At 42.6% G+C, this 27,731-nt stretch overlaps 1 protein-coding gene across 1 annotated transcript; it reads left to right on the top strand.

Moving 5' to 3' along the window:
- Positions 1 to 3,298: 3,298 nt before the first annotated feature.
- Positions 3,299 to 27,602, top strand: LOC134013823 (organic cation/carnitine transporter 2-like). Its single transcript, XM_062453560.1, has 10 exons — positions 3,299 to 3,694; positions 11,528 to 11,631; positions 11,865 to 12,019; positions 12,945 to 13,116; positions 23,341 to 23,467; positions 24,524 to 24,621; positions 25,076 to 25,290; positions 25,383 to 25,565; positions 26,681 to 26,816; positions 27,224 to 27,602. The coding sequence occupies exons 1-10, from the start codon at positions 3,299 to 3,301 to the stop codon at positions 27,357 to 27,359; spliced, it is 1,722 nt and encodes a 573-aa protein (XP_062309544.1). The 3' UTR covers positions 27,360 to 27,602.
- The last annotated feature ends 129 nt before the right edge of the window (positions 27,603 to 27,731 follow it).

The raw sequence follows: 27,731 nt of genomic DNA on the forward strand, positions 1-27,731 counted from the left end.
TGGCTACCCGCAATGTTTGGGGCTATCTCGTTGTTATGATCAGTGACCTATGCACTTTTATAAAACTCTCTCTTGGAAGTCGCTTTGGATGAAATCGTCTGCTAAATGCATAAATGTAAATGTAGTGCAGCTACATTATTTTACACATTTATATAAAAGGCCCACGGCCAAAGGTCCCTTCTACCAGAATTTAACTTATATTTCCCTCTCAGTAAACTACTTGACACACAACTGTTTTGTGTTTACAATCATATCCATTTGAAAAGATCCTGCTTCTCACAGCCTTGTTAGTATCTTCTCATTTGCAATGTACAGTGCTTGGTTGTAGTAAGCCCAGCCTGGACCTTCCCTTTGTAACTGGCTAGTGAAAAACACTGGGGGGGGGGGGGGGGGGGGGGGGGGATTTCGGCAGGTTTGAAAAACAGTGTTGCCAAAATCCTACTCCCCCAGTAAGTAAAAAAAAAAATACTGAATTGCTGTATCGATAGTTGATTCAAGTAGCAGTTGGTTTTCAGGATTGTTAAATTGGTGAGGTAGCGTGCAAGATAAAGAACATTTCAGGGATGTAGGAGGTGGAAGAAAATAGATTTCCTATGTGCTTATGCTGATCACAATAGCAATTGCCTTATCACCTGTTCATACAGACAACTCCAGAATTGCAGGCACCACAATGGCAAAGAGTGAAAAATGTCATATATTTATTTTTAATGAAAATGGAAACAATTAAACCTCCAATTTAATATCAAGAAAATAAAATGTAATCAATAATTGTTTTTATTTCTTTTGACACCATGTGTGCCATGCCACAATTCTTGACACCCCTACATATTGTTATGAACAAAAATTTAACTAAAACATTTTGCCATTTATATTACATTTACATTTATTCATTTAGCAGACGCTTTTATCCAAAGCGACTTCCAAGAGAGAGCTTTACAAAGTGCATAGGTCACTGATCATAACAACAAGATAGCCACAAAAACATTGCGAGTAGCCAAAACATGAAGCACACATTGTGAACAACCAAAGTAAGTGCCAAAGGGAAGAACCATAAGAGCATGTAGTTAAACAAGTTACAATTAAACAACATGAACCGCTATAAGTGCAAGTGTACCGGTGGGGGAAAAAAACAAGCAACAATAATAAAAACAATATATCACAGCGAGTACAATTTTTTTTCATCTGTTACCACTAACCACAAGAGCAACAAGTCTCTAAGCAAGAGTCATTGTGATCCTTGAGGAAACTAACATCGGGTCAAGCGAACCATTCCTAAGTACCGTTGTACTCCCGGAACAAGTGCGTCTTGTGCCTTTTCTTGAAGGTGGAGAGACAGTCAGTGTCTCTGATGGATGTGGGGAGTTGATTCCACCACTGGGGGGCCAGACAGGAGAAGAGCTTGTGTTGGGACCGGGCGGTCTTGAGCGGTGGGACCACCAGGCTGAAGAAGACCGTAGGTGACGGGTGGGGGTGTAAGGCTGCAGGAGAGACTTGATGTAGACGGGTGCAGTCCCGTTCACTGCTCGGAAGGTCAGTACCAGGGTCTTGAATCTGATACGGGCCATGATAGGTAGCCAGTGGAGAGAGATGAGGAGCGGGGTAACATGGGAGCATCTGGGTAGATTGTAGACCAGGCGGGCCGCTGCGTTCTGAATCCTCTGAAGAGGGCGGGTTGCACATGCTGGGAGACCAGCGAGCAGCGAGTTGCAATAGTCCAACTTGGAGAGGACAAGTGCTTGGACTAGCAGCTGGGTGGAGTGCTCAGACAGGTATCTCCTGATCTTCTGGATGTTGTAGAGGGTGAATCTACACGACCGGGAGACCGCAGCAATGTGGGCCGTGAGGGAGAGCTCGTCGTCCATGGAAACCCCAAGGTTCCTGGCAGAGGATGAAGGGGTCACCGTCGCAGATCCCGGGGTGATTGAGAGATCGTGGGAGATGGAGGGTTTAGCCGGGATGATGAGAAGTTCTGTTTTGGCGAGGTTCAGCTGGAGGTGGTGCTCGGTCATCCAGGCGGAGATGTCTGTGAGGCAGGCCTCAATCCTAGCTGAGATCCCCGGATCGGTCGGGGGGAACGACAGGTACAGCTGCGTGTCGTCAGCGTAGCAGCATATTAGACTTTTTGAAGTTGATCGAAGTATTTAGGAATTTACCAACAGTAAATCGTAGGCTATTGTAGCCAGAGGCAATATTCATTTAAACCTTCAATTTAATATTAAGATAATAAAATGTAATAGTAATAATTGTAATAATTGTTTTTATTTCTTTTGAAACCATGTGTGCCATGCCACAATTCTTGACACCCCTACATATTGTTATGAACAAAAATTTAACTAAAAAATTTTGACTTTTTGAAGTTGATCAAAGTATTTAGGAATTTACCAACAGTAAAACGTAGGCTATTGTAGCCAGAGGCAATATTCATTTAACCCTATTGCTGGGGTGGGCTGAGCTAAAGAATAGTGCACAAGAGAGTAGGACCCTGGATGATCTGGAGAGATTATGTAAAGAGGATTGCTCTCTGATTCCTGACGAACCCTATTTGACTGTAAATTATGTCATATTTGTTTTCTCTATTCACACCGTTCTGTCCTCAGAGAGACTTCTTTACCGTTGTGTCTGAACAGCTCATTTTACGTCGTCGTGTTATAACATTCTCTCCAATCTGCAGATTGATAATAGGCTTCTTATAAAACCCACGACTCAGTTTAATTTTGTAACTCCGTTAGTGAAGAGACGAACACTTTCTCCATTAAGAAGTTAGCAGTTTGCGAGCCCTGTAGCAGAACAGCGATCAGATGTTTTTCCATCCGCAGACATTAGCCTACGTAATCAGTAATGTGAAACGTTGCATTTGCATTGCAATGCATTTCACAATGAATTTTAAACACAGCCTATAATAAAACTGAATACAAATAGCCTCGGAACGCAACTCTACGTATAGCAGTTTACTAAAAGGTTGTGTGCGCGTTCACATAGGGGAGTGGAACACCGGCACAACCGGACTGACCCAACAGGGTGAATTCGGGTAATACTAATAATTGGGTAATGTGGGACACCTAAACTCCAGTGTTTTTCCTGCTTTGGCAATGTCTAGTCTCCACAACATTTTTACTCTAGGTTTAGCATGGAGGTTAGTGAAATCACAAAACTTGATTGGTGTTGTGTCAGAAAGGGGCAGGGCAATTGTCAAAGGTGCGTTTAAATAAGAAAATCAATTGGGAAACTGGGAGGATTCCCACTGTGGTCATTTCCCGAACCTCTATTATACTAACATCATTTAGATTTATCACCCAACATGACAGACTATGAGGAAAGCATTGCCTTCCTCGGACAATGGGGACCGTTCCAACAAACAGTGTTTTTTCTATTGTGTTGTAGTGCAATACCTAATGGTTTTACCGGCATGTCCATTGTATTCATCGGAGACACACCGCCCCATCGTTGCCTTATTCCCGCGGAAAGCAACATCAGTGCCGAATGGAGGAACCACAGTATTCCCTGGGAGGAAGATCAAAGTGGAACTTTGTCTCTCAGCAAATGCTCTCGGTTTCGACTGGATGTCATCAAAAACTTATCGAATAGTGGATACGTCCCGGGGATTGATGTGAACGTCACTGAGTTACCCCTCGAGACATGTCTGGATGGATGGAAGTACGACCAGGGGACGTACATCTCTACTATTGTCACCGAGGTGCGTTGATAGTGTTGGATAGTGTTAGTTTCAGAAATGTTTGTCTTTGAATTGTGCTTGCACACCACCGAGGTAAAGTTAGTTTCAGGCTGGATATTCGACAGGTTTTACCATTCATTTTCCTAACGTTCGCTAAAACCAGTTAGGGACCGTCAACAAAGTGACATGTTGTTTTATTAAAATGACAATAGCGCTTTATCAATTACTCCAATTTGTTTACTGATTCTAGCTAACCAAATAACATTGACACATTGTACAAACCCTTAGATTTAATCATTCTCATCTCACAAAATGTCAAATAAATATGTAAAACATTAGAATTTCAATTGATCCTTGGTCATGTGACCAACTGACCTCAAAATACTTTCAGAATATCCAGTAACTACCATTATATAACACACACGGATTAGATTGTCCACCTAACTTTGTACATCTTTATACCTCCCTTGTGTCTCTTTCTTATTTAAACACATGCATCTGCATCCACATTTTTGGTATTACCTACCCCTTTATGGGCCTATCTAACCCCAATAATTTGACTACGTACTACTTTCTGTAGTCTGTTTCCGAAGCCGGACGTTGTGGGAAGGCGAGCGGAGCGTTGCGAGTTTAAATTGTTCAACTTTATGTAAATGAGGAGCGTTAAACACTAGCGTTGGCCAATCTGATTGGTTTCTTGTTTCTTGTAACGTAGCAACCACTGGTCATGGTAAACATTTCTAGGTTTCACAGTTTCAAGATGGAGGAGAAACTTGTCGTGTGAGGCTGGACACCCAGTCCTGTTCAGAACAAAGTCACGTAATGTGACGGGACTGAATTTAAAGATTACGTAAAAATATTCATGCACGGTGCAGGGTTGCCGATGTTGTCAATTACACTGGTGTATTTTTTATACTTTTAAATTCAGTCTTTGTTCTGTGCCAATGCTAGCTCGCTAGCCCAGCCAACACACGGCTGGTTGAGTGACCGGTGGCGTAACCATAGATATATATAAAGGGTAGATGTCTCGACAACAGAGTGAAAGCTACAGTCAACTCGCTCACCCATAACATTGTGTTGATGCTACATGTAAAAAAATAAATAATTATTTATTTTTTATATAGAATAGAAGTATGCAGTGGCATAACGACATCTCTGATGTTGATAACAAACCAAACCGTTTCAAAATCGGTTGAAAATTTAGCAAGTTATGGTCATTTAAAAAGTACATGTACATGTAATTATACATGTACAAAAGTACATGTACAGGTCATTTAAAAAGTACATGTAAATTGGTACAGCCTGGAACACTGCATTTACAGTGCTCCATTTTCAATAGCTTGAAAACTTATTAACTTTCTTATTTGTAATTCCTGTGGAAGTACAGAGCAGCACGCAGCTAGCTAAAAAATATTGTCCGAGATCTACGCAACCTCCGTTCCTGGACCAGAAAACCAGAGGGCGGGTAAATGTACATTTTGGGGCGTGACAAAGTTGATGCTGCAAGTTGTGACGTCACAACTTGTTGCACTGTTTCAAAAGCTAGTGTTTTCAGGTTGCAGTTTCAAAAAGTGAAATTTTGATAGGAAAGAGGTTTCAATGGACTTTCAATGGAGATTCACTGTATGTCTATTTGACACACCAATCTGTCATTTTTCAACTATGACAAGGTAAAATCGGTTTTGCAATCAATCGCCCCTTTAAGCCTGAGGCCTCGACCAATCAGGGGCCTCTTAATAATAATACAAAATAATAATGATGATAAACGTCCGTATTCGCGGTGTCATTATGCTCTACAGTGGCATCTGGTGGTGGATGTGGAGGGAGCCCCCCACCCCCCTTATCTAAACAAAATGTAACAAAAACTAGAGAGGGTACAATTTCTGGGGAAATTGTAGGGTGTGCTTGCTTGCGTCGGTTGCAGATGGGTCCATTTAATATGAAACAAGCTGAACCCCCTTTGAGACAAGCTATTCTAACAACGTTGTCACCGGCAGTATTTTTCAGATGGAATCGCGATTCAAACAGTACCATCTGCTAACTGAAAATATTCCCCCAAACGCGACTTTTTGGTCTCAGTCTAGAGCCCTGCGTGGAGAAGCTGAATTGTGCTACGAGCAAGCTAGCCTAGCTGTTGTTGCTAGCCTAGCTGTTGTTGCTAACTACACTGAGGGGATTGTTTGAATGCGCCGGACAGTAAAAACGTTTCTTTTGACATAAAGTTTAGGCTGTTGCATTGAAGACAGCGACGCACCACACAAGCTTGAGTTTGATGTGACATTACTTACGTTTCTTTTGACATAAAGTTTAGGCTGTGGCATTGAATACAGGGACGCACCACACAAGCTTGAGTTTAAATACATAATTTATTGTGACATTACTTACTGTATATGCAAGTCTTGAATTGCTTAAATGTATAATGCTGCTAGTACACCATGGCACGATACAATATTTGCTGTGCAACAGCAATGCACATTGTATCCATGCGTCGTTGCTAACGTGCGCTGACGTTGTGACGTAGGCTAGCACTGACAGGGTTTTTGCAGGTTTCAGTAAGTCAAATTTAAGACCTTTTTAAGACATTTTAAGACCATAAAGATTTAAATTTAAGACCTACACGACGCATTACCCCTAAAAATATTCAAATCAAAGAAATTCTGAAAAAAAAACATTTTATTTCAATGAATTCAGTCATTGAAAAAGCATACATGTAATTTACAGATAAAACGATCACATTAGTAATTTTTGAATATTTTTGGGGCAAAGTTTGCAGCAAACCTTGTACCTGGAGCTGGGTACCGCTTGTAACCAACAGCGGAAATCGCTGTGATCTAGCCATGTCTCTTGAAAGTACACTTTCCCATTTTCCACACGTAGCCGAACTTTAACAAACTCTGAGGAAGCGCAGACGTATTTCGCGGTCATGTATTGCATTTATAACAGGATTTGTAGTTTTATCACCGTGTACATACCAACACCAATATCCCCCCAGAAAGAACTACAACACACCGAACCAACGTTCTGAGGGCAGCGTTCTGCTGGTTTCGTTTGTAGAGCTCCGCTTTGTAGGCTGCGACTGCTACTTTGTCATAACTTTCTGCGGCCAGCGGTTCTGGAAATGAATGAGGGTAAAACCTTTTTTAGACCTGACTAAATGAAATTTAAGACCTTGGATGAAAATCTGGCCGTTTTTAAGACGTTTTAAGGCCTTAAATTTAAAGTTCTGAATTTCAGCCTAAACCGTGCAACGGAACGTAAATAAAAATACAAGCAACTCAATCGCTACCAAGACGAAACTTTTAACACCGACGTTGTCTATGTAGTCCAAATATTGACAGATCATGGATCTAAGGATCATGTGATCCTTAGCGGGGCAAAAATAAATTGATTGTGCGATTAGCGGGCGGGGGGCCTCAAAAAATGAAAAAAAAAGTCCATAGCCCAGGGGCCTCAAGTGCTATTAAGATGCCCCTGTGGACACGTACCGTTATATACAGTAGACACAGTGAGCCTGCTCTTTAAAGATGAGGTCTCCATTCATTCATTTCTATGTAAAGTGCTCAGTGAGGCAAGCGAGAGCACGAAACGGACCACGCCATCCTTCCAGTTCCGGCTCGTCCGGTCTTGCGCAGAACAGTGGCTCGCCTTGCTCCTAGCTCCAAAACTCGTGCATTCTTGCATCTGGCTGTACACGTCATACTTTGCAACAACCTGTCGCGAGCGTGTGAGCTAAGGCAGTGCAGTCGATTTTTTTTCTTCGTCACAGCACATCCTACGTCATTTGTCAGCAGCACGTGGCGCGTCCTGTCCGCATGTTGACCCGATGACATGGTCAAAGACTGTTTCCACACACACCTGCCACACCCCCGGCCTGGGTCACTGCACCACCTTAAGTAGGTTTCTCATTGGAAAGGGAGGAGTATGAAGAGTTTCCGATAGAGGGAAAAACATGCAGTGGTAAATGCACACCAAAACAACGTAAATAATAGTATAATAAGTAATTGATATAACTTAAAGTCTACCACTATATTTAGAGCTCTTATAGTTTTTGTATCCAAAGTAAATGAATGGCTCCTACAGCTAGCGTAACGTCACAACGTTAGCACACGTTAGCAACGACGCATAGATACGACGTTCTAGTAAGACAGACAGCGATATCAGTATTAGTACTGTAGCTAAAGTCTAGGAAAGTTGAGGCTACTTTTCGCTAGGTACCTACGAACATGTCTTAATCTGCTAAACAAGTGGGTTCCCTTTCGTTCTTTTGGTGAGCAGTCTCACAAGCCCTACTTACGTGGCGTCATGGAGCCAACCAGCTAAATAGTTATTTAGCACTAGCGTTGCTACCTGCATATACCTACAGCTGGCAGCTGTGCTCCGTTTTGCTCCGAGATTCAGACCTAGCCACGGTAAATTGTAGCTCTAGCTAATATAGACTTCTGCTGTGTGGAAATCGCAGGAGCTAACCAGTCGAAAGGGAGTACAAAAATACAGGGTGTTGATATTCACAGCCTGGAAACATACCCATCTGCAACCGACGCAAGCACACCCCACAATTTCCCCACAAATTCCCCAGAAATGGTACCCTCTCTAGTTCTCTATTGGAACCGTTTTGTTGAGAATATTTGTTGGAAAAAAGTCTGGATGTTGCCCCAAACATACTTATTATTTTACAAAGTTAAAGAAGTTTCCTTTAAGATTATCCAGAGATACTATTCTGCAACATGAGGAAGTTTAAAAAGGATATACTTTTTAATTGTACTTTCTGTGACGACCACCCAGAGACATTGGCTCATCTGTTCTGGCATTGCACTCATGCTAAAAACTTTGGCTAAATCTTTCAACATTTATAATGGAAAATGTTTACAAGGACTTTGTACTTCTGTTTTTGTCTTAGTTATGAAAGTAATGTTTAGTTAGAAAAGTCTGGTGCCTTTAGTCTCTTCCACATGGTGGAAAGAAGGTATAAGGTGGAAGGTATACAGTTTATTATTAATTCAACAACGGTATCGGATCGGTATCGGGTATCGACAGATACACAAAGCCCAGGCATCGGTATCGGTATCGGGACTGAAAAAGTTGGATCGGTGCATCCTTAATAGTATTCCTTTCACTTGGTTTTTAGTAATATAGGCCTATTCTAGATGGAACATATGTTCCACATATGACTCAGAATCACCACATATACGTTGTTCCTTTTGCTTCGTGTTTTTAGTGTGACTGCTTAAGTATTTTGTCGGATTAAAGAAACTGTAAACTTGAATATCTGGCTCCTTCGTTGTTAAATAGCTAAGTTAAATAGGCCTATATATATGTTACTATGATAATGATGAGTGTTGCTTTACTATTACTAGCTTAGTTATTGTTAATGCCATCATTGTGGTGTTAACCTGTTGCATAACCATAACAATATTGTGGTTATCAGACATGATTTATTCATCTTCGTCTTTGCTCCAGAAGAACATGTCAACATTCTATAACGACGCCTTAACATGCCACAATATCACTAATTTATTAGGCTATAACTACGTTTGTCATGCCATGAACATAATAACAATCATTACAAAATTGTTAAATCTGCTTTAAAATAACGGAAATAAACTCTATAAACAACCGTCATGTATGTGTGCAACCATTTGTAAAATTGGCTACAGCAGGGCAGGCAACTGTAGATTATCAAGCCCTTTCTCCTTGTGCTCATTCAGCTCAGGTAAATCAATGATCGGCTAATGTTCCCTTTTGTGCTTGTGCTCTGTTCGTACCCGCGAACACAGTTCCAGGCATAGACATAATAAAGAGTAGACGCCGCATTGGCTGCTGGGCGCAAGAAATGCGGCCGCCACCTTGGACCGGGCATACTCCTAGTTGGGTAGCAGAAGAATAAACAAGATGCCAGCACTGTGCAGCATATTCCTGCTCAAATCGGCGGACCATCGCAAACAGGGCTTGGGGGATTACTTTTCACAAGTAAGATAGAACATTACCGTACTATTGGTTGTTTTTTGTGAATAGAATAATCATGTCATGTATCATAGCTACATGTATGACCTTTGCAGCAAAAAAAACAGTGTGAAAATCAGTTTGGTATTCAGTGAGGTGTGATTCATTAAATGTGCTGACAGCTCATTGTCCCTGCCAAACTGATTACACTGAGTGGAGCGGGTGCCCGTTCCAAGATGGCGACCCCACGGCTCGTCAGCGCCAGTAGGCTGTAGCGGTCGATGCGGCGTCTACTCTTTATTATGTCTATGGTTCCAGGCAACTTTTCTTGACGTAAGCAAATAAATGGGGTTCTAGTTTACCCCTTTCGGATTTGTTTGAAATTTAGACAAATTTGGCAAAATGATTACATGAAAAAGCTAGTAGTATGAGCCAGGTTGGAGAATAGAACAACAATTATTGGGGGATAGTTTTTGATATGTTGACTTGAGTTAATAGAATAAAATCAACCGGACAAGTCGGGCACCTAATCCGAAATGCAATACCACCAACATGTTTTACATTTTTAGTCATTTAGCAGATGCTCTTATCCAGAGTGACTTACAGTAAGTACAGGGACATTCCCCCCGAGGCAAGTAGGGTGAAGTGCCTTGCCCAAGGGTACAACGTCATTTTGCACGGCTGGGAATCGAACCGGCAACCTTCTGATTACTAGCTCGATTCCTTAACCGCTCAGCCACCTGACTCCCACATTCACCGGGACTTTTGCCTCAAGACCCCCACCCCCCGAGGAGCGGGGGGTGGCAGTTCTCAAATCGATCTCACGGTATCAAAACATGTAAAAAAACTATCTCCCCCAATAATTTTTGTTATATTCTCAAACCTGGTTCATACTACTAGCTTTTTCATAGCTGAATTTTAGCTAAATGTTTTGGTTTGAAACCAATCCGAAATGGGTAAACTAGCACCCCATTTATTTGCTTACGTCAAGAAACGTTAGCCGATTGCCGATTAACCTTGAGCTGAATGAGCACAAGGAGAAAGGGCTTGATAATCTACAGTTGCCTGCCCTGCTGAGGCCAGTTTTACAAATGGTTGCACACATACATGACGGTTGTTTATAGGGTTTATTTCCGTTATATTAAAGCAGATTTTACAATTCTAACAGTTCTATGTCCAAGACATAGAACCAGTAATGGGATACTGCAGTTATACAAATCATAGCAATAGTTATCTAACTACAGCTAGCTATTTAGCTTTGATAGCTAAGATTCAAGATTATTTATTGTAAGTCTTAAATTTAAACAAGACTTGGCATGTGAGTGGCAGAAAAAATGGAAAACAAAACACGTGAAACATGAAATATTACATACCCACTCACAAACATACCCATCACCTCCCTCCCAACAATTAGTAGGCATACAGTCAATCATACTATCACAGTCACTAAACTACTTATTATCTAAACAGGGGATGTGGAGATGCACACAGAGATGACAGTTGGATGTTGCTAAATGACAGTTGCTAAATATGCTTGCAATTAGCATAGGACAGGATTTGCTCGTCTAGCTAGGCCACCTATTCGCCTGCCTCATGTCGCCAGCTATCACACAGGCTACTGCATCGCGGGGCCTGTCATGTGACATCCTATGACTTCCATTTGTCTGGAGAATTTTTCCTTGATTTGCTGTCAGTGGATCCATACTTTCTCATACACAAATGGTACCCTATCCTAATTTGCATATTAATAATGTAATGTAATAATGTATTTATTAAAGCAGACGGTTTCATCCAAAGCACTATACTGGGGGATTTGAATGTGGGACCTCTTGATCTGTACTGCCACTAAACTATACCCCATCCCGTGTGTCTGTGTGTGCGTCGGTGTGTGTGTGTGCGCGTGCTGTTTAACAGTGGGACCTGGTTTGTGATGAAAAGTGGAGGAACCCTTTGACCTCCTCAATCTTCTTCTGTGGTGTCCTCACCGGTTCCTTCCTGTCAGGACAGCTGTCAGACAGGTGACACACACATACAGTCTGGTCTTCTATTGGGTTATTCTCAGTTGTTAGGTGAATCATTTAGTATTATTAAACTTTTCCAGATTTTCTTGATATTATATAGAAATAGTTAATACAGATAGCCATCTGTCCTACCATAAACATTGTTTATTGTAACAATTGTTACAAATGATAATAAACCTGAAACTGGAACTTGAACACACACCCATGTGTTGATATGCTCTCTTCTCCAGGTTTGGGAGGAAGATTGTGCTGTTTGTAACCATGGGGGTCCAGACAGTGTTCACCTTCATCCAGGTCTTCTCTCTGTCCTGGTCTATGTTCTGTGGACTACACTTCATCGTGGGCATGGGGCAGATCTCCAACTACGTGGCTGCCTTTGTCCTTGGTACTTTGAATGTTCATTTGATCATAAAACATGTTGTTATTCATGTAGCAGATGTTTTTAATTAGTAATTTGTTAATGAAATCTTTTTGTATTAATTTAGCAAACTTTTTGAAACCCAAAGTAAAAAAATAAAATAATAATTGACATGCAAATAGTAGTAAGTGAATCAGTGGCCAGTGATTGTATCAGGGTGGCTGTGGCCCCCCCAGCCCCCCGTTGGCGGTGCCACTGATGACAAATCAATCAGAATCAGAAATAGTATAGTTCTAACAGTATTTCAGTGCTTAGTGCAAGGGCGTAGATTTGTTTTATGGGGGGTGGAAGGGGGGTTCATTAGGGGGGTTGAAGTAATATAACACAATGTTAATTATATTCAAACATCGTACACCTCCCCCCTATCCCCCCCACAAACTACGCCCTTGGGTTAGTGCCAATACATTGTCTGTTTGACCAGGCAGTGCTACAATAACATTATCTGAACTACATAATTCTGAGAATACAAAAACAACAAGATCTTAAGAACAACATCTTTGGCAATTTTGTAGCTGTTTATGAGTCAGTGCTAGAACAGGATCTCAAATACAACATGCAGAAAAGGCCAGTTTTGCAGGTACCACAATTAGTAATGTAATTAAAGTTTCCTAAATGTTAATAGTGTATATATATATATATAAATATATATAGTAGTATATATAGTAAAGTAATTAGTTAATCTAAATCCATTTGAGACTGTCCTAAGGTCAAGTTATAAGTAATTAGACCAAGGTACAAGCTGTACATCTGTCGGTTTGTCTATCCATTTATACATCAATCAATGAATATATTTTTTGATTCATCAATCCATGTATCACTCCATCTAATTCATAACAAAACGATTTGACGATGCAGATAGGCAGATTGAAGTAACGGTAGCCTCTATCTCCAGGCACGGAGCTGTTGAGCCCAGAAGTGCGGATCGTGTTCTCCACCTTGGGGTTGTGTGTCAGCTTCGCCCTGGGCTACATGCTCCTCCCTCTGGGGGCCTACCTTATCAGGGAGTGGAGGATGCTGCTGCTGGTTCTTACCCTGCCTGGCGTCCTATATGTGCCGTTGTGGTGGTAAGTGTGTGTGCATGTGTGTGTGTTTATGTATGCCGTGGCAACCACTGAGTATGACAGGGCTTTTCAGCACTTTACTTATTTAGCAGATTTTTGCTTGATAAGCAAAATGCTGACAGAAGGCAGGGGTAAAGCCCACAGTTATTCATTACATAACAAACTAGCAAAAACTAAACGAAGGACCTCAGTCGAGGGCAGGAATAGACGTAGGTCAGCTATGTCTGCAGGGATACAGCAATGCAACAGAGTTATCTCACAACGTTACATAGATGCTAGATACTTGGATCTTCAGATGAACGTGAACACATCCCTTAATCCGTGCACTTGCTGGCCTTTATGCAGTAGGAGAGTCCAGTCAGTCGATGAGCTACAGCTGCGCCACTTGTCCCGTAACTGGAACGTGGAAGCAGGTAATACCTGACATGGATCCCATGTCCTAAGGGCTGCCTGGGTTGCTGCCTGGGTTGCTGCCTAGGTTGCTGCCTGTGGTTCTGACCAGGAATTCTTGGACTGGACTGAGCCACAATGCATGTCATTTTGGCTGTATACGTGTGTGTTGTGACAGGGCAGAGGAGACCAGGCACACACAGTACGAGGGTAAACCCTCAAACGTGTTTATTTAACTGTGTAAGTTACAAAGAAAACTAAAAGAGCTCTCCGTTGAGGTGTTTTCCTTTTCCTGGCAGATTGTCCCGTCCTCCTCCTTGCTGCCTGTGTGGACACACTTCGAGGTTAACGTGCTCTCCTATTTAATAACATTGCAAATTAATGAAATCAATGACAAGGCAAACATGTTACAAAAGGAAGGTTTGAACTCTTACCTACTCTACCTTGATTATTGTAAATCAGAGAGAGAAAGAAAGCAAAAGGTGAGCAAGGAGACAAGCCAGAGCTGAGGAGAAGCCCTCAGGAGATGAAGAATCCAAAGAACAATGCTTCACAATTCCCTTTACACACAAGAACAACCAATCAGACCACATCTTGACCCTTACTTATCAACATATGACTAGCAATGCGACAGTAAGTTACACAATGAGGTGTGAGACCCCTCAAGTAGAGACTCCGTCCAGCAACTCCAGATGTTAGCAAATGAGAGGCAGAAATCTGCGGGAGCTGGACATGTAAATGAGGGGGCTTTAGGCACCTCCAGGTCTCCTCGTGGCTATGCTAATGGTGTGTATGCATGTGAAGATGTCTCTTGTTTTACCCACTTGCTGTGAAAGTATCAAGTCAATGAAATCAAATGCAAAATCACAAGTTCAAGACAAAATCAAACATTTATTATAGATCTATGAGGTGCAGTTGTCTGATACACTTAAATTGAGCATCTCAGAGGACTGGACAATGAATACAGGAAGAAAGGGCAGTTAAATAGTATCACAATATGGAAGGTTTTACTCTCACAAGAAACGTCAGGGGGTGACATCAACATAGCCTTCGCAAGCACAGACAGAGGATGTCATATTTATGGTGCTAGATAGCTTTTGTTTGTAAGGGGTCAGATGGCTGAGCGGTTAGGGAGTCGGGCAGAAGGTTGCCGTGCCAAAGGACGTTGTGTCCTTGGGCAAGGCACTTCACCCTACTTGCCTCAGGGAGAATTTCCCTGTACTTACTGTAAGTCGCTCTGGATAAGAGCATCTGCTAAATGACGTAATGTAATGTTTAGTCTTTAGATGGTCCATAGAAATAGTAAAATTGTGACCTCGGACCTACCCTAGTGTCTCAGACATTCCCTAGTCGCATCATACAAAGAACTAACTTATGGCTATGCAGGCATAAGCAAGCTTTAGCAAACAGCATAATGACAGTTTATTAATGATACGAGCAACATCATTCATAGATAGACATATTTCTCTCCTGGACATGACCACGGATTAGTGTTAGGGTCTATAGCAGGTAAACTTTTGACTGGTACTGTAGATCAAACATTGTTTATCATTTTCAGAACATTCAAATCACTATAAAAGTAATAAAGCAATCGTTATTTGTAATCTTAAATTATTGTGAATTGATCAGTGGTTAATGACAGACCTCTTCACATGTCATTCTGGTGCTAAGTGTGTGTTTGTGTGTGTACTTTGTCAGCACTTCAGCTTGAGATCAACCACCCCCCTCAATTTAGAATAGTTCACATCACAAGCGTTATCTATGCTCTGCTATGCTCAGCTATTACCCTTTTTTTGTCTGTGATAGCTGCCAGATCCTGTATTTTTCCTTAGACTTTTCATCGTTTATTGGTGTTCGTTTTTTATTTTATTTTAAACCATGTTTTTATTCAAGAAAGATCCGACAGTACAGAACCATTTATTTAGGTACAGTGTCTTGATTACTATTGTCCTACATGAGAATCAATCCCATCTCACCCACACCACCCACATACGGCCAACACCGACAAGGCAAAAATAATAATAATAAATAAAAAATGTAAGGGGGGGGGAGGACGAGGTTGAGAGAGGGAGCAATTCCCACTCTGTGTAAAGCTCACATCATGCATCAGACAACGCAGCTGTGCGTACTGGGCAAAGTTGTTAGGGCCTTATAGTATCTGGGGGTAGAGTGGTAAGCCTCTCAAAGTACAACAGCAACAGATCCCATATTTTCTGGAACTTGTCAGTTGATCCTCTAGGAATACTTAATTTTCTTGAATTTCAGGAATAGCATCAGGTCATTAAGCCAGACTGACGCATTCGGTGGTCGAGGAGTCTTCCACTCCAGTACTATCCTTCTACGAGCCAAAAAAGAAGCAAAAGCAAATGCGTTGTTCTTATTAATTGACATTAAGACCTCACTTACTAATACACCAAAAATGTCAATTTCTGCATTCGGCCTCACATTTGTGTCAAATGCTTCATTTAAAGTTTTGCAAACAGTTGACCAGAAGTCACTTAACTTTGAACCAGACCAAAACATATGAGCCATGTCTGCCGAAGTAGAATTGCAGCGGTCACACCTGTCATCAATGTCTGGATATATTTTGGACAGCTTTGATTTGGTGTAATAAATTCGGTGAAAGACTTTAAACTGTATCAGGTTGAGGCGGGCACATGAGGATGTGCCATTAACTCTACTCTGAGCACAGTCCCAGGCTGCGTCAGATATCTCCATCCGAAGTTCTTCAGCCCAATCAGTTCTGATTTTATCTATCGACACCTTCTGAAAAGAACAGATTGTGCTGGATATATTTGAAATCTGGCCTTTACGCTGCATAGGAGATTGTAAGATATCATGCAACTCTGAATTTTCTGGTAACGCTGGAAAGTTTGAACTCCATGTTTGGATAAAGTGACGAACCTGGAAATATCTAAATAAATCTGACCGTTGCAGTTAAAAGTTTTTGGTAAGATCATTAAAGCTGCCAAAAAGACCATCTATATAAAAGTCACTACATCTAATAAGACCAACTCTGTGCCACTGTGTAAAGGTAGGATCCAATCTGGCTGCAGGAAAGAGGTGGTTATTGGAAATAGGGCTACACATAGAAAAGTCAAGAAGTTTGATCTGTTGTCTAAATTGTGCCCATATTTTGAGAGTAGAATGTACTACAAGTAGGGGTGGAACGGTATATGTATTCGTACCGAACCGTACGGTACGGGCGTCCCGGTTCGGTGCATGAAATTACACAGAGAATACACGGTATAAAAATAAATAAAACTTGCATGCAAATTAATTAATGTAATGCAGAACTACTGTTAGATACTCGTGTTCTTTAGGGACATCTAATCTGTAGCTCTGAAGCTCTGATTGGCGCCGCCGTGAGTCAGAGATAGGCTAGCTAGCAGCACTAAGGACGAGTATGGCGAGCCACGAGAGATAGAGGACCCGCCGGCCTTTTTAAGATTGCAAGTTTGGGAAAACTTCGGTTTCCCATTCAGTTACAGTAGTACAGGTGAGAGAGTGGTGGATAAGATGAGCACTGTGTGTCGGCGTTGTTCAGCAGTTGTGGGGTATGTGAGTGGAAATACATCTAACATGCTAACGCATATAACGCATCCGGCGTGTGCTAAATTACTAAAAATGTCCGACGCCATCACCCAGGTGTGCCAATTACTGGAACGAGACAAAAAAAAAAATCAACTTCTCCCTACAGTGCTTAACCAGCCATTAGATACACATACAAATAGGGCCAAAAAAATTACTGACGCAATCGGAATTTACATGTCATCTTCAATGCGCCGTATTCACTCGAAGAGGAACCTGGTTTGTTTTGCTTTTCCCTCCATTGTACCGAACTCGTACCGAACCGTGATGTCTGAACCGCGGTATGAACAGAACCGTGACTTCAGTGTACCGTTCCACCCTTAACTACAAGGTTTGAATACTGCGATGGTGGTAAAGGTAACTTTGCTGTAATAAGAGCGGAGAGAGATGTTGATATGCAGGAGTTTGCTTCAACATGCCACCATTCTCTTTCTGGAGACTGATACCAGTATATAACTTGTTGTATGTTTGACGCCCAGTAATAATTCCTTAGATTGGGAAGTGCTAGGCCACCCTGGCTCTTGGGTCTCTCTAGGAGCTCCCTTCGGATTCTAGGATTTTTACCATCCCACAGAAATGAGATTAACTTATTCAAAGACTGAAAAAAGTCTTTGGACAAAAATACTGGGAGACATTGAAACAAATACAGAAATCTGAGTAGAACGTTTTACACAATTACTCTACCTGCGAGAGATAGTTATAGGGCTGACCATCTCTGCAGGTCTGATTCTATTTTTTTCATGAGGGGTTTGAAATTCTTTCCATAAAGATCAGAGAAGTTACGGGTGACTTGTATACCTAAGTATTTAAAGTCAGATTTGGAAAAACGGAAAGGGAGTGCATCATCTGAAATCTGAACCGCTTGTTTTAGAGCCAAATTATTGAGTGAAAAACATTCACTTTTAGACAGGTTCAGCTTGCAACCAGAGAAAAGCCCAAATATACCTAACATTTCCACAATATTACGGACACATAACACTGGATCTGATATATAGAGCAATAAGTCGTCTGCATATAGAGAAAGTCTATGTTCAACTCCCATCCTGTGAAGCCGATGTATGACGTGTGATGTTCTCAACTTAATTGACAGGGGCTCTATGGCTAATGCAAACAGAAGTGGGCTGAGGGGACAGCACTGTCTGGTACCCCTTGACAGAGGGAAAAGTTGGGAAGCCAGTTGGTTAGTTATCACTGATGCTTTTGGGGAAGTATATAACAGGCGGATACAAGAGACAAAATTAGAACCAAAGCCTAATCTTTCTAATACAGCGAACAGATAACCCCACTCGATTCTGTTGAATGCCTTCTCCGCATCCAGGGAGACAACCACTTCTGGAGTCTCCCCGGACGCTGGAGAATGCACCACATTCAAAAGTTTAAGAATATTTGTGAAAGAGTGGCGGTCCTTCATAAATCCGGTTTGGTCCATTGAGATTATTTGGAGCATTACAGTATCCAATCTTGAGGATAGGAGTTTAGCTAATATCTTTACATCTGTGTTTAGAAGTGAAATCGGCCGATACGACCCACACTCAAGCGGGTCCTTACCGGGTTTTAAAATAAGTGAAATAGATGCCACTGTTAGGCTCTTTGGTAGGTTTGATTGACTCAATGAATGATTGAACATTTCAAGGAGAATGGGAGCTAGCTGAGATGAGAATTGATTGTAAAAGTCCACAGGATAGCCATCTGGGCCCGGGGTTTTACCATTTTGCATTTTATTGATGGAATCAAAGATTTCTTGTAGTTGCAAGGGGTGGATGACACGTTAATTTCTGCCCTACTATAATTTGTGCCATGTGCTGTGAAACGGAAGAAGGAGAGGGGGTGGAGTGTCAAAATCAACAAAAATACCATTCGGCAGTATAAAAAACCCTTTTAGCACAGAATGTCAGTCTTCAGGGGGTCAGATGGCTGAGCGGTTAGGGAGTCAGGCTATTAATCAGAAGATTGTTGGTTCGATTCCCGGCCGTGCCAAATGACGTTGTGTCCTTGGGCAAGGCACTTCACCCTACTTGCCTCGGGGAGAATGTCCCTGTACTTACTGTAAGTCGCTCTGGATAAGAGCGTCTGCTAAAACACTACATGTAAATGTAAGTCGGTTGTGTCAATAAGTAAACCCATCCCAACATTGAAAATAACTAGGACTGTCAAGCGATTAAAATATTTAATCGCATTATTTCATATACTTAATCGCGATTAATCGCAAATGTATTCAATTTATTTAATCTGTTCAAATTTTACCCCAATAAAAGATTGGGGGAGATTAACATAAAAATGGTGTACTAAACTTCAAATAACTGGAGGATAACAATAGGAAATTGTGAGCGGGTTTTATTCATTCACACATAGGCTGTACAATGTTGAACATACACATTGTTATATATTTAGGAAATGTAATCTAAAATGTAACATTGTCGAGTGTTGTCTGCTTTATATTACCGGAGTGAACGATGTTGTTGCTACCGCGCTGTTGCTGCTACCGCGCTGTTGCTGCTACCGCGCTGTTGCTGCTACCGCGCTGTTGCTGCTACCGCGCTGTTGCTGCTACCGCGCTGTTGCTGCTACCGCGCTGTTGCTGCTACCGCGCTGTTGCTGCTACCGCGCTGTTGCTGCTACCGCGCTGTTGCTGCTACCGCGCTGTTGCTGCTACCGCGCTGTTGCTGCTACCGTGTGCTTTGCTTGCATGTGATGTTTTAGGCTGGAAGTAGGCCTACTCCGGTGATAACTAAACTCAGCCTGACAATCAGTACACACAGCCTTGGTTTTGTCAACCGAGCCGTCTGGCAACTTTTTGAAATGGAAATTCCCATCTAAAAGCCCTCTCTCCATCATTCAGATACCGTCGGCAGTCGAAGTCATGTGACGACAGGTGATTCCCAGGGTAAAAAAGAAACCTGCGTTAACGGCTCTATTTTTTTAAATAGCGTTAATGTGAGATTACATTAACGCGTTATTATCGCGTTAACTTCGCCAGACCTAAAAATAGTACAAAGATCTCCAATGTCTGCCTCCAGAACATAGGCAGACCGCTGGTCCCACTCTAAATCTTGAATCTTCCGGGGATGCAATAATTCTTAACTAAACCGTTAACCTACGTTAAACGTAACGTTAAACAGTAATAGTTAGGTAACATTAATGTATTGCTAGGTATAACCAGCTAGCCACCATTAGTAAATGAGTCACAGTTTAGAATGACCCCAAACAAACAATTCAACTCAATTTAGCTAGTGATCGAGCGAGGATGCACATAGTAGGCCGGGTATAATACAGATTTACCTAAAAATGTTCATGTTAGTCCTTTTATACTGACATCAGTTGGTGAAGACAACACGCCTCCTCAAGCACAGTTCACTCTGAGATCGTTAACGGTAGTGAACTAGCCGCTAGCGGTCAGCCAAGGTAGCCACCTAGCCACTTCTTAACAAGTTCAAAGCTGAGTTGTTAAGCAATCCGTCGGGTCACTCTTGAACCATCACCTGTTGATCGTGGAATTTTATTCCCTTGTTGTAAAGTGCTTGTTTGATGTTGTTGAATTCCACACGTCTCCTTGATAGACTGACGCTGAAATCTGGGTACACTCTCATTGTAAAATTCTTGTATTTCATGCTGTCTAGCCCATCGCAGCACTCACTCCTTTTCCTGGAATCATTGGAAGCAAACCACAAACAACCGAGGAGACCTTCCAGTATGTTCAGGCTTTTTGCCCACTCTATGCGACCTCTCAAAAGTCGGGGAAGAGTCAAAAACCTCACTGACCATAATCTCCATCAGCATGTTTGACATAAATGCTACAGGATCCTCGCCCCCTTCACTGCAGTGACTTGATGGCTGCGTCTGCTGCGAATATCTTTTCAAAATTCTCCCCTGCTAGGGATTCCGTTGCAGTCAAGTGGCTTTGAAAGTTATCCACAGTCTCTTTTATAGCGTTAATGGACGTTTGCAAAGGGCCAACAGATTCGTGAATGAGGATGGAAATGTCTTCTCTTAAACTGGCATGTTGCTTGGACAGCTCCTCCACCAGCTGGACCATGGAGATTCCATCGTCGTACATAGAGGAGCATTCGTTAGCAAGGGAGGCAATATTAGCTAGCTTGTTAGCAATGGTGGTCCGCGTCGTCGACTGTTTGTGTCTAGAGGTGCTCATTATATGTTCGTGGCAAATGAAGACCATATATCCGTTGTGTTATGGTCTTCTTTTGGCTCTCAACGAAGACGGTCACATTTTTTCTCTCCCTCCCCTCCCCTGACCTTCCCTGCTTGGCTTCTATCATATTGTCTTGTCTTGTATACTGGAGAGACTCTCTCTGCATCACTCTCCGAAGCAAGAAACATGGAATTGATTAGCTGGTCTCTCAACGCAATTGACACCATCTTCTCGAAGAGAAGCTTGGGTTCGGGGGAACCTAACTGTCCTGACGGGACGTTCGTACCTGGCTACTCGATGGACGCGTGGGAGAAGTGGCGTGTCATGTGCCTAGCGGGGCTTTCCGTGGAGGACGTGGAAGACATCTACCTATTCGGAACCATGATTACAGGCTTTCTGCTGATTGGATTGGACGCTGCCCTGGTATATCGGAAAATTTATGAAACGGCTACAGCTGTCAAAAGCCCCCTAAGGCTGCCCGACATGATTGATGCGATGGGCAGAGCTGTTGGCGCTCAGACTGTGACTTTACAACGCAATATGGATAACATCATGGAGAAGTTAGCGGCTCTGCAAAGGAAAGTGGACCGATTTGGAGACCATAATGTGTAGACGTGGAAATTGAATGTGGCTACGCGACCAAACAACAACCCCAATCTTATCTGCTTTCGGCCCCGTAACCAGCACAGGCCTTGGCCATGGCCGTTGCTGGAACAACAACTCCCCTGGAGAGCTCTGCAGTGAGACTCTCTTCGCCTGCTTCGTTCCCCCAGTGTGGCAGGTGGGTCTGTGACCAGCGCCTCTTACAGCCGCAGGTCCAGATGCTGCTTGTTTGCACTGGCTTCCCACCCCTGCATGTCATGAGTTCTGTAATGTTGTACAATGTATGTGCCTATGTGCTGAGGTGTTTTTTCCTGTTCCCACACTGTACTCCTCTAGGAGCATAGTCTGGGGGTTGACTTTTTATCTCCTCTCCTCTCCTCATGTTTCTGCTGAAATTTTCAAGGGGGCGCCAATAATGGCTGCCTCGGTCGGTATCTTTCGGCCAAAGTAAATTCCTTGTCTGTGCAAACTTTCATGGCGAATAAAAACCCATTCTGATTCTGATTCTGATTATTACCGTTCTACGGCGTTAAAAACACTTTTAAAGGGGTCATTGACTGCAAAACCAAGTTAACCTTGTCATAGTTGAATAATGACAGTTCGTGGGTAAAATGGACATACAGCGAACCACAAAGTCCATTGACACATCTTTCCTATGCAAATCTCACAATTTGAAACTGCTGCTGTAAAACGGTAGGTTTAAAAAAATCCCCCGTTGTGACGTCACAACAGCTGAGTTGAATCACAATAGTTTGTTTGCTAAGCTGTGGTGCTAACGTTACCCACCAAAGTCATTCTACAGCATAGAACAGCATCCGGGACATTTTCAGCCCAACCAATGTTACATACCCTATTCGGAGACCTTAAGGAACAGTGTGAATTTGCCTATAAAATCAGTAAATGACCCTTTTAACCCTCGTGCTGCCTTCGGGTCACATGACCCAAAGGTTCATAACGAACCATCGTTGTGTTTACCCAATTTTACCCAATACAAAAACAAATTAAAATTATTTTCTTTTAACCTTTGCAATGTGGGGGGTCTGAGACAGCCCAACGGTTAAAAGAAAATGCTTCACTTTGTCTTTGTATGCGGTAAATCTGTCGCAATACGACGGTGGGTCACAATGACTGATGGGTCAGAATGACCCGAAGATAACACAAGGGTTAAGGAAAGTTATAAGCAAGTTAGGCCTGAGCTCTCCTCTCGTGCTGCCGCATGGCCCACGTGTTCGATTTCTGACAAATGTACACCTGCCTGTATTTTGTTCCTGATTTTGCCTGTCATTTTGAATTCAGTGTTTGGTTTTTAAACTCTTGCCTGTCTTTGGATTCCGAGTCTTCCTGCTAACTTTATACCAGTTTGCTATGTGAATTGTACTGTATCTACATGTATGTACCATAGACTGTGTCATACTGAGCACAGTGTGTATTCTTGTGTGGTTCTTTTAATTTGGAATCGATGTTGTTGAGTCTTTATCTTCTGTTCCTTTGTCCAGGTTCATCCCAGAGTCCCCCCGGTGGCTGCTCTCTCAGGGCAGAGTGGAGGAAGCCGAGGCCATACTGAGGAGAGCTGCCAGACAGAACCGAGTTCAGGCTCCTGACGTCATCTTTCAGCCTCCACAGGTCAGTCTAGCTGCTCGCTCAGTCCTGATCAGTCCAGGGGTCGCACAGTGGTCAGGGATTGGTCGCAGTTGGAGACCACTTTCATCGGATAGCACATCCATCTGGATGAAAAGGAGGGAGGGAGAGAGTTGAACAGACAGAAAGAGAAACATAGGAAGAGAGAAACTAGGATTGAAAGAGTCAGAGGGGGACTAAGAGGGTGTACGAGAGAAAGAGGGAAAGGGAGAGAGTGAAAAAGACAGAGGGCAACAAAGAGAGACATACTTAGTAACGGATGAGGGAGAGATTGATGGAGAGAAAGAGAAAGAAATATTGGACTCCTGCCAAAGCTTACACTGACCAACAACAAATCCCCTTCTTTCACTGGAAGTGCACATCGGTTAGTTAGTGTGTTCCCTGCAGCCTGGTCCTCCATGATAAGCAATGCCTTTGACAGGAACAGCAACCAGCACTTTGCAATTAGACAGGAACCCTGTGAAGCAGGAATGTCGAAGTTTAGTGAGCTGAGCACAGAGAACCTCGCAACTTGCCTACAGGCCTACAAAGGTTTCCATATTCAGTTTGTAACTATCATTGTCTGTTCTGACTGATTTAACATGTTATGTTGTTGTTGAGATATCATTTTTGCACTGTATTTGAGATGTTAATGTTGCACAAATGCACTGTACCTGGTAAATACAGACCGTTCCTTGACTCTCACCACCAAAATACTGCTAGAACTATACACTTCTGATCCTGATGACTTTATGCTGTACTTTCTATATTAACTACTTGCATGTCACTTTGGGTTAAACATTTTTTTAAGTAAATATTTACATGTTTACATTAAGGACAGCTCTGAATGAATGAAGGATGCAGTTTAGGAACAACAGGGCCGCCATTTTGTTCGCAGTGCACCTGCCCTAGGTGATCTCTGACCCAAAGTTGGAGGTGTTAGTTCCACTATGTCCACACAGCTGGCTGGCTGTTGACATATTGGCGCCCACCCTCCCTCTCTCTCCTGTACGTGTGTGTGTGGTTGTGTGTGTGCATTTGTGCGTATATGTGTGTGTTTAGATGGAGCTGGCGTCTGGGAAGTTAGAAACCTACAACATCTGTGACCTGTTGCGTTCTAGGAACATCTGTTGGGTCTCAGTCACCCTGTGGATTGTCTGGTGAGTCCCTCAGATGCCCCTCAGACGCCCGAGTCGCCGGCAACAAACACAGAGCACCCAGATGTTCCTGGAGCCTCAGCCTTAGCCTGGTCCCAGCCTCAGCTTCCAGACTTCTCTACCCCTAGCCCTGGCCTCAGCTTTTCCCAGACTTCTTTACCCCTAGCACTAGCCTCAGGCCTGTTCCATACTTGACCTCCAGACCAATCTAGCCCTAGCCCTAGTGTTACTCTCAGCCATAGCTCTAACTCTACCCAAGCCTCAGCCCCAACCTCCAAACCCAGCCTGTAACATAGTCACACAGCCCTCTCTCCCTTTTTCTCTATCTCGGACCACCCTTACCAACCCCCCCTTCATCCCTCTATCCCTTACCTTCCCACCCTTCATCCCTTTATCCTTTACCTTCCCACCCTTCATCCCCCTATCCCTTACCAACCCCCCTTTCGTCTCTGTCTAGGACTGTCATGTCCATCGGCTACTTCGCCCTGTCCCTCAACACGTCCAACCTTCATGGCAGCTCCTACCTCAACTGCTTTGTGTCGGCGGCCATCGAGGTACCGGCCTACCTGCTGGCCTGGCTCCTGTTCCGCTTCTGCGGACGACGGCCTTCCCTCTGCTGGACACTGTTCCTGGGAGGAGTGATGATGTTTTTTACCCACCTCCTACCTCCAGGTGAGACTACCCTTGAGTCACAGCTCATAGCTCCAGGTCTCAGACTCCACACCTGATCACGTTGGCCTTTCTCTCTGTAATCTGTTCTTCAGGCCTGAGCTGGATTTCCACGACTCTGGAAATGTTGGGGAAGTTTGGCGTGACGGCGGCTTTTTCCATCTTGTACGCCTTCACAGCGGAGCTCTACCCCACTGTCCTGAGAAACACAGCCGTGGGGGTGTGCTCCATGGCATCCCGCGTTGGCAGCATCTCAGCGCCGTACTTCATATACCTAGGTTGGTTGTAGAATGTTCTGTTCTGTCTGTTGTGGACAACCACAATTCCAAAAAAAGTTGGGACAGTATGGAAAATGCTAATAAAAACAGAGTTTGTATTTGTTTTAAAGTGATGTTTGTATGATTGTAAATGTAGTTTGTTTAAATACTTTTTGTATTTAAACAAAAAAATATATAAAGACAATGTATTTTATGTTTTACCTAATCAACTGCATAGTTTTAGGTAAATGTTTATTTTGATATTGATGCATGCAACACGTTCCAAACAAGTTGGGACAGGAGCCATTTAGGACTAATAGCAATGTGACAAGTTGATTTACGAATGTGATATGAAACAGGTGAGGCAATCATGTAATCATAGTATATAAGGAGCTTCCAAAAAAAGGCCTTGTCCTTTAAGAGCAAGGATGGGTTGAGGCTTGCCAATCTGCCAACATATGCGTCACAAATTATCCAACACTGAGAACAAAATTCCCCAAAGACAAATCGGTAGGAGTTTGGGCATTTCACCTTCTACAGTGCACAATATAATTTTAAGATTCAAGAAATCCTGTCAAATCTCGGTGCGTAAAGGGCAAGGCCGAAAACCACTTCTGAATGCGCGTGATGTCCCAACTGTTTTTGGAGTATGTTGCAGTCATCAGATTTGAAATTAGTGTATTTTTTTAATGTATTAAATTCACAAAGTAAAACATCAAATGATGTGTTAATAATTTGTTTTCAATATAGCACAGGGTGAATGTAATTTCAAATGACTATTTTTGTTAGTTCTTTTGCATTTTCCATACTGTCCCAACTTTTTCGGAATTGGGGTTGTATATAGGCGAGTTCTAGATGTTTTCTCATGTCTTGTACAAGGTTGAGTTATATCCTGTCACCTGAAAGGGGTTGCAGAATGTTCTATCTTTTGACAGTTTCCAAAAAAAGAATAGTGATTAGTGTTTCTTTTGTAGAATCGTTTCTTCTACTTTTACTTTGTATGTCTACTTTGCATGTCTCTTTTTCTCCTTCTCTCTCGCCTCTTTTCCTTTTCGTCTCTCTCTCCCTCCTCCTTGTCCATCTATTGTTGTTCTGATCTATATCTGGGTTTTCTTCTCTCTCACACTGTGTTTCAGGGGAGTACGACAAGTCCCTTCCCAACATCCTGATAGGTGGTCTGACCATTCTGTCCGGACTGCTCAGTCTGCTGCTGCCAGAGAGCCACGGCGTGCCTCTTCCCGACACCGTCGACCACATGCAGAGCTTCCCTGGGTAGGAGGAAAACGGCATCCACTGGCTGAATACAGTAACTGCAGGAGGGCACAAAATCTTTATTTTATGAATGGATCTTCTCACTCCCCCTGCTGTTGAACTTCTGTAACTGTGTTTCAGTGTCTCCTTTACAAAGATGCAGAGAAATAATTCTGATCTTATTTAAGTACTTTCAGACATTATTTAAGTACTTTAACCACTGCAGAGGTTTAGTTACTAACATGATTACAGTCCATCTGTGGATTAAATATCGCTCTGGATAAGAGCGTCTGCTAAATGACAATGTAAATAAGATGAAAACATCAGGAAACACTTGATGCCATGAGTTTAGCTCCAGTGTCTCAAAGCCAACTTTTGAAGAGTGTTTTAGCCAAGTGTTCAAAACAAAATCCCTCTCCTTCTCATAGGTGTAAAAAGCGAGAGGTGTGTAAATGCACCTGTCCATCAGGAGAGGAGGACGAGCGAGCCATGGAGATGTCGCGACAGCTAACACTCAAAAGCCCCTCAGCTGACCCATGTATTTATCTGTCACATGATCTCTGAACATACTGTTAGCTATAGTGTGAATCTCTATGGTCGCTTAGCAGATGGTTGACTTACTAGCTCTGTTTTTGTCTGTAATCTATCCATCCAGTAGAGAACACTTATGTTCACTTATAATTGACAGTAAAGTGGTTTCTTTGTTTACCTCACTCCCAAATGACAGAAAATGAAATAGAATACAGTATCTTTATTTCAAAGACATGACACTAATATATATATATTGGAATACTACATATCATATGTAACATAGATAATATATATTTGAATGTTTATGGTGATAGGCTTTATGGAAGCCTAGTGTGGGACCCTCAGTGAGATTGGGGTAATCGGCACGGGACCCCCCCCCCCCCCCCCCTCCTACTCTGATGTACC

Source organism: Osmerus eperlanus, chromosome 27 (assembly GCF_963692335.1).
Source record: "Osmerus eperlanus chromosome 27, fOsmEpe2.1, whole genome shotgun sequence".
In the NCBI taxonomy this organism is placed as follows: domain Eukaryota; kingdom Metazoa; phylum Chordata; class Actinopteri; order Osmeriformes; family Osmeridae; genus Osmerus; species Osmerus eperlanus.

Excerpts from the sequence above, each read along its gene's own strand:
- LOC134013823 (XM_062453560.1), top strand. The coding sequence starts at position 3,299 with ATGACAGACTATGAGGAAAGCATTGCCTTCCTCGGACAATGGGGACCG. Across the intron at positions 13,117-23,340 it reads CTATATGTGCCGTTGTGGTG|GTTCATCCCAGAGTCCCCCC; the intron begins GTAAGTGTGTGT and ends TCCTTTGTCCAG. Across the intron at positions 26,817-27,223 it reads CACATGCAGAGCTTCCCTGG|GTGTAAAAAGCGAGAGGTGT; the intron begins GTAGGAGGAAAA and ends TCCTTCTCATAG.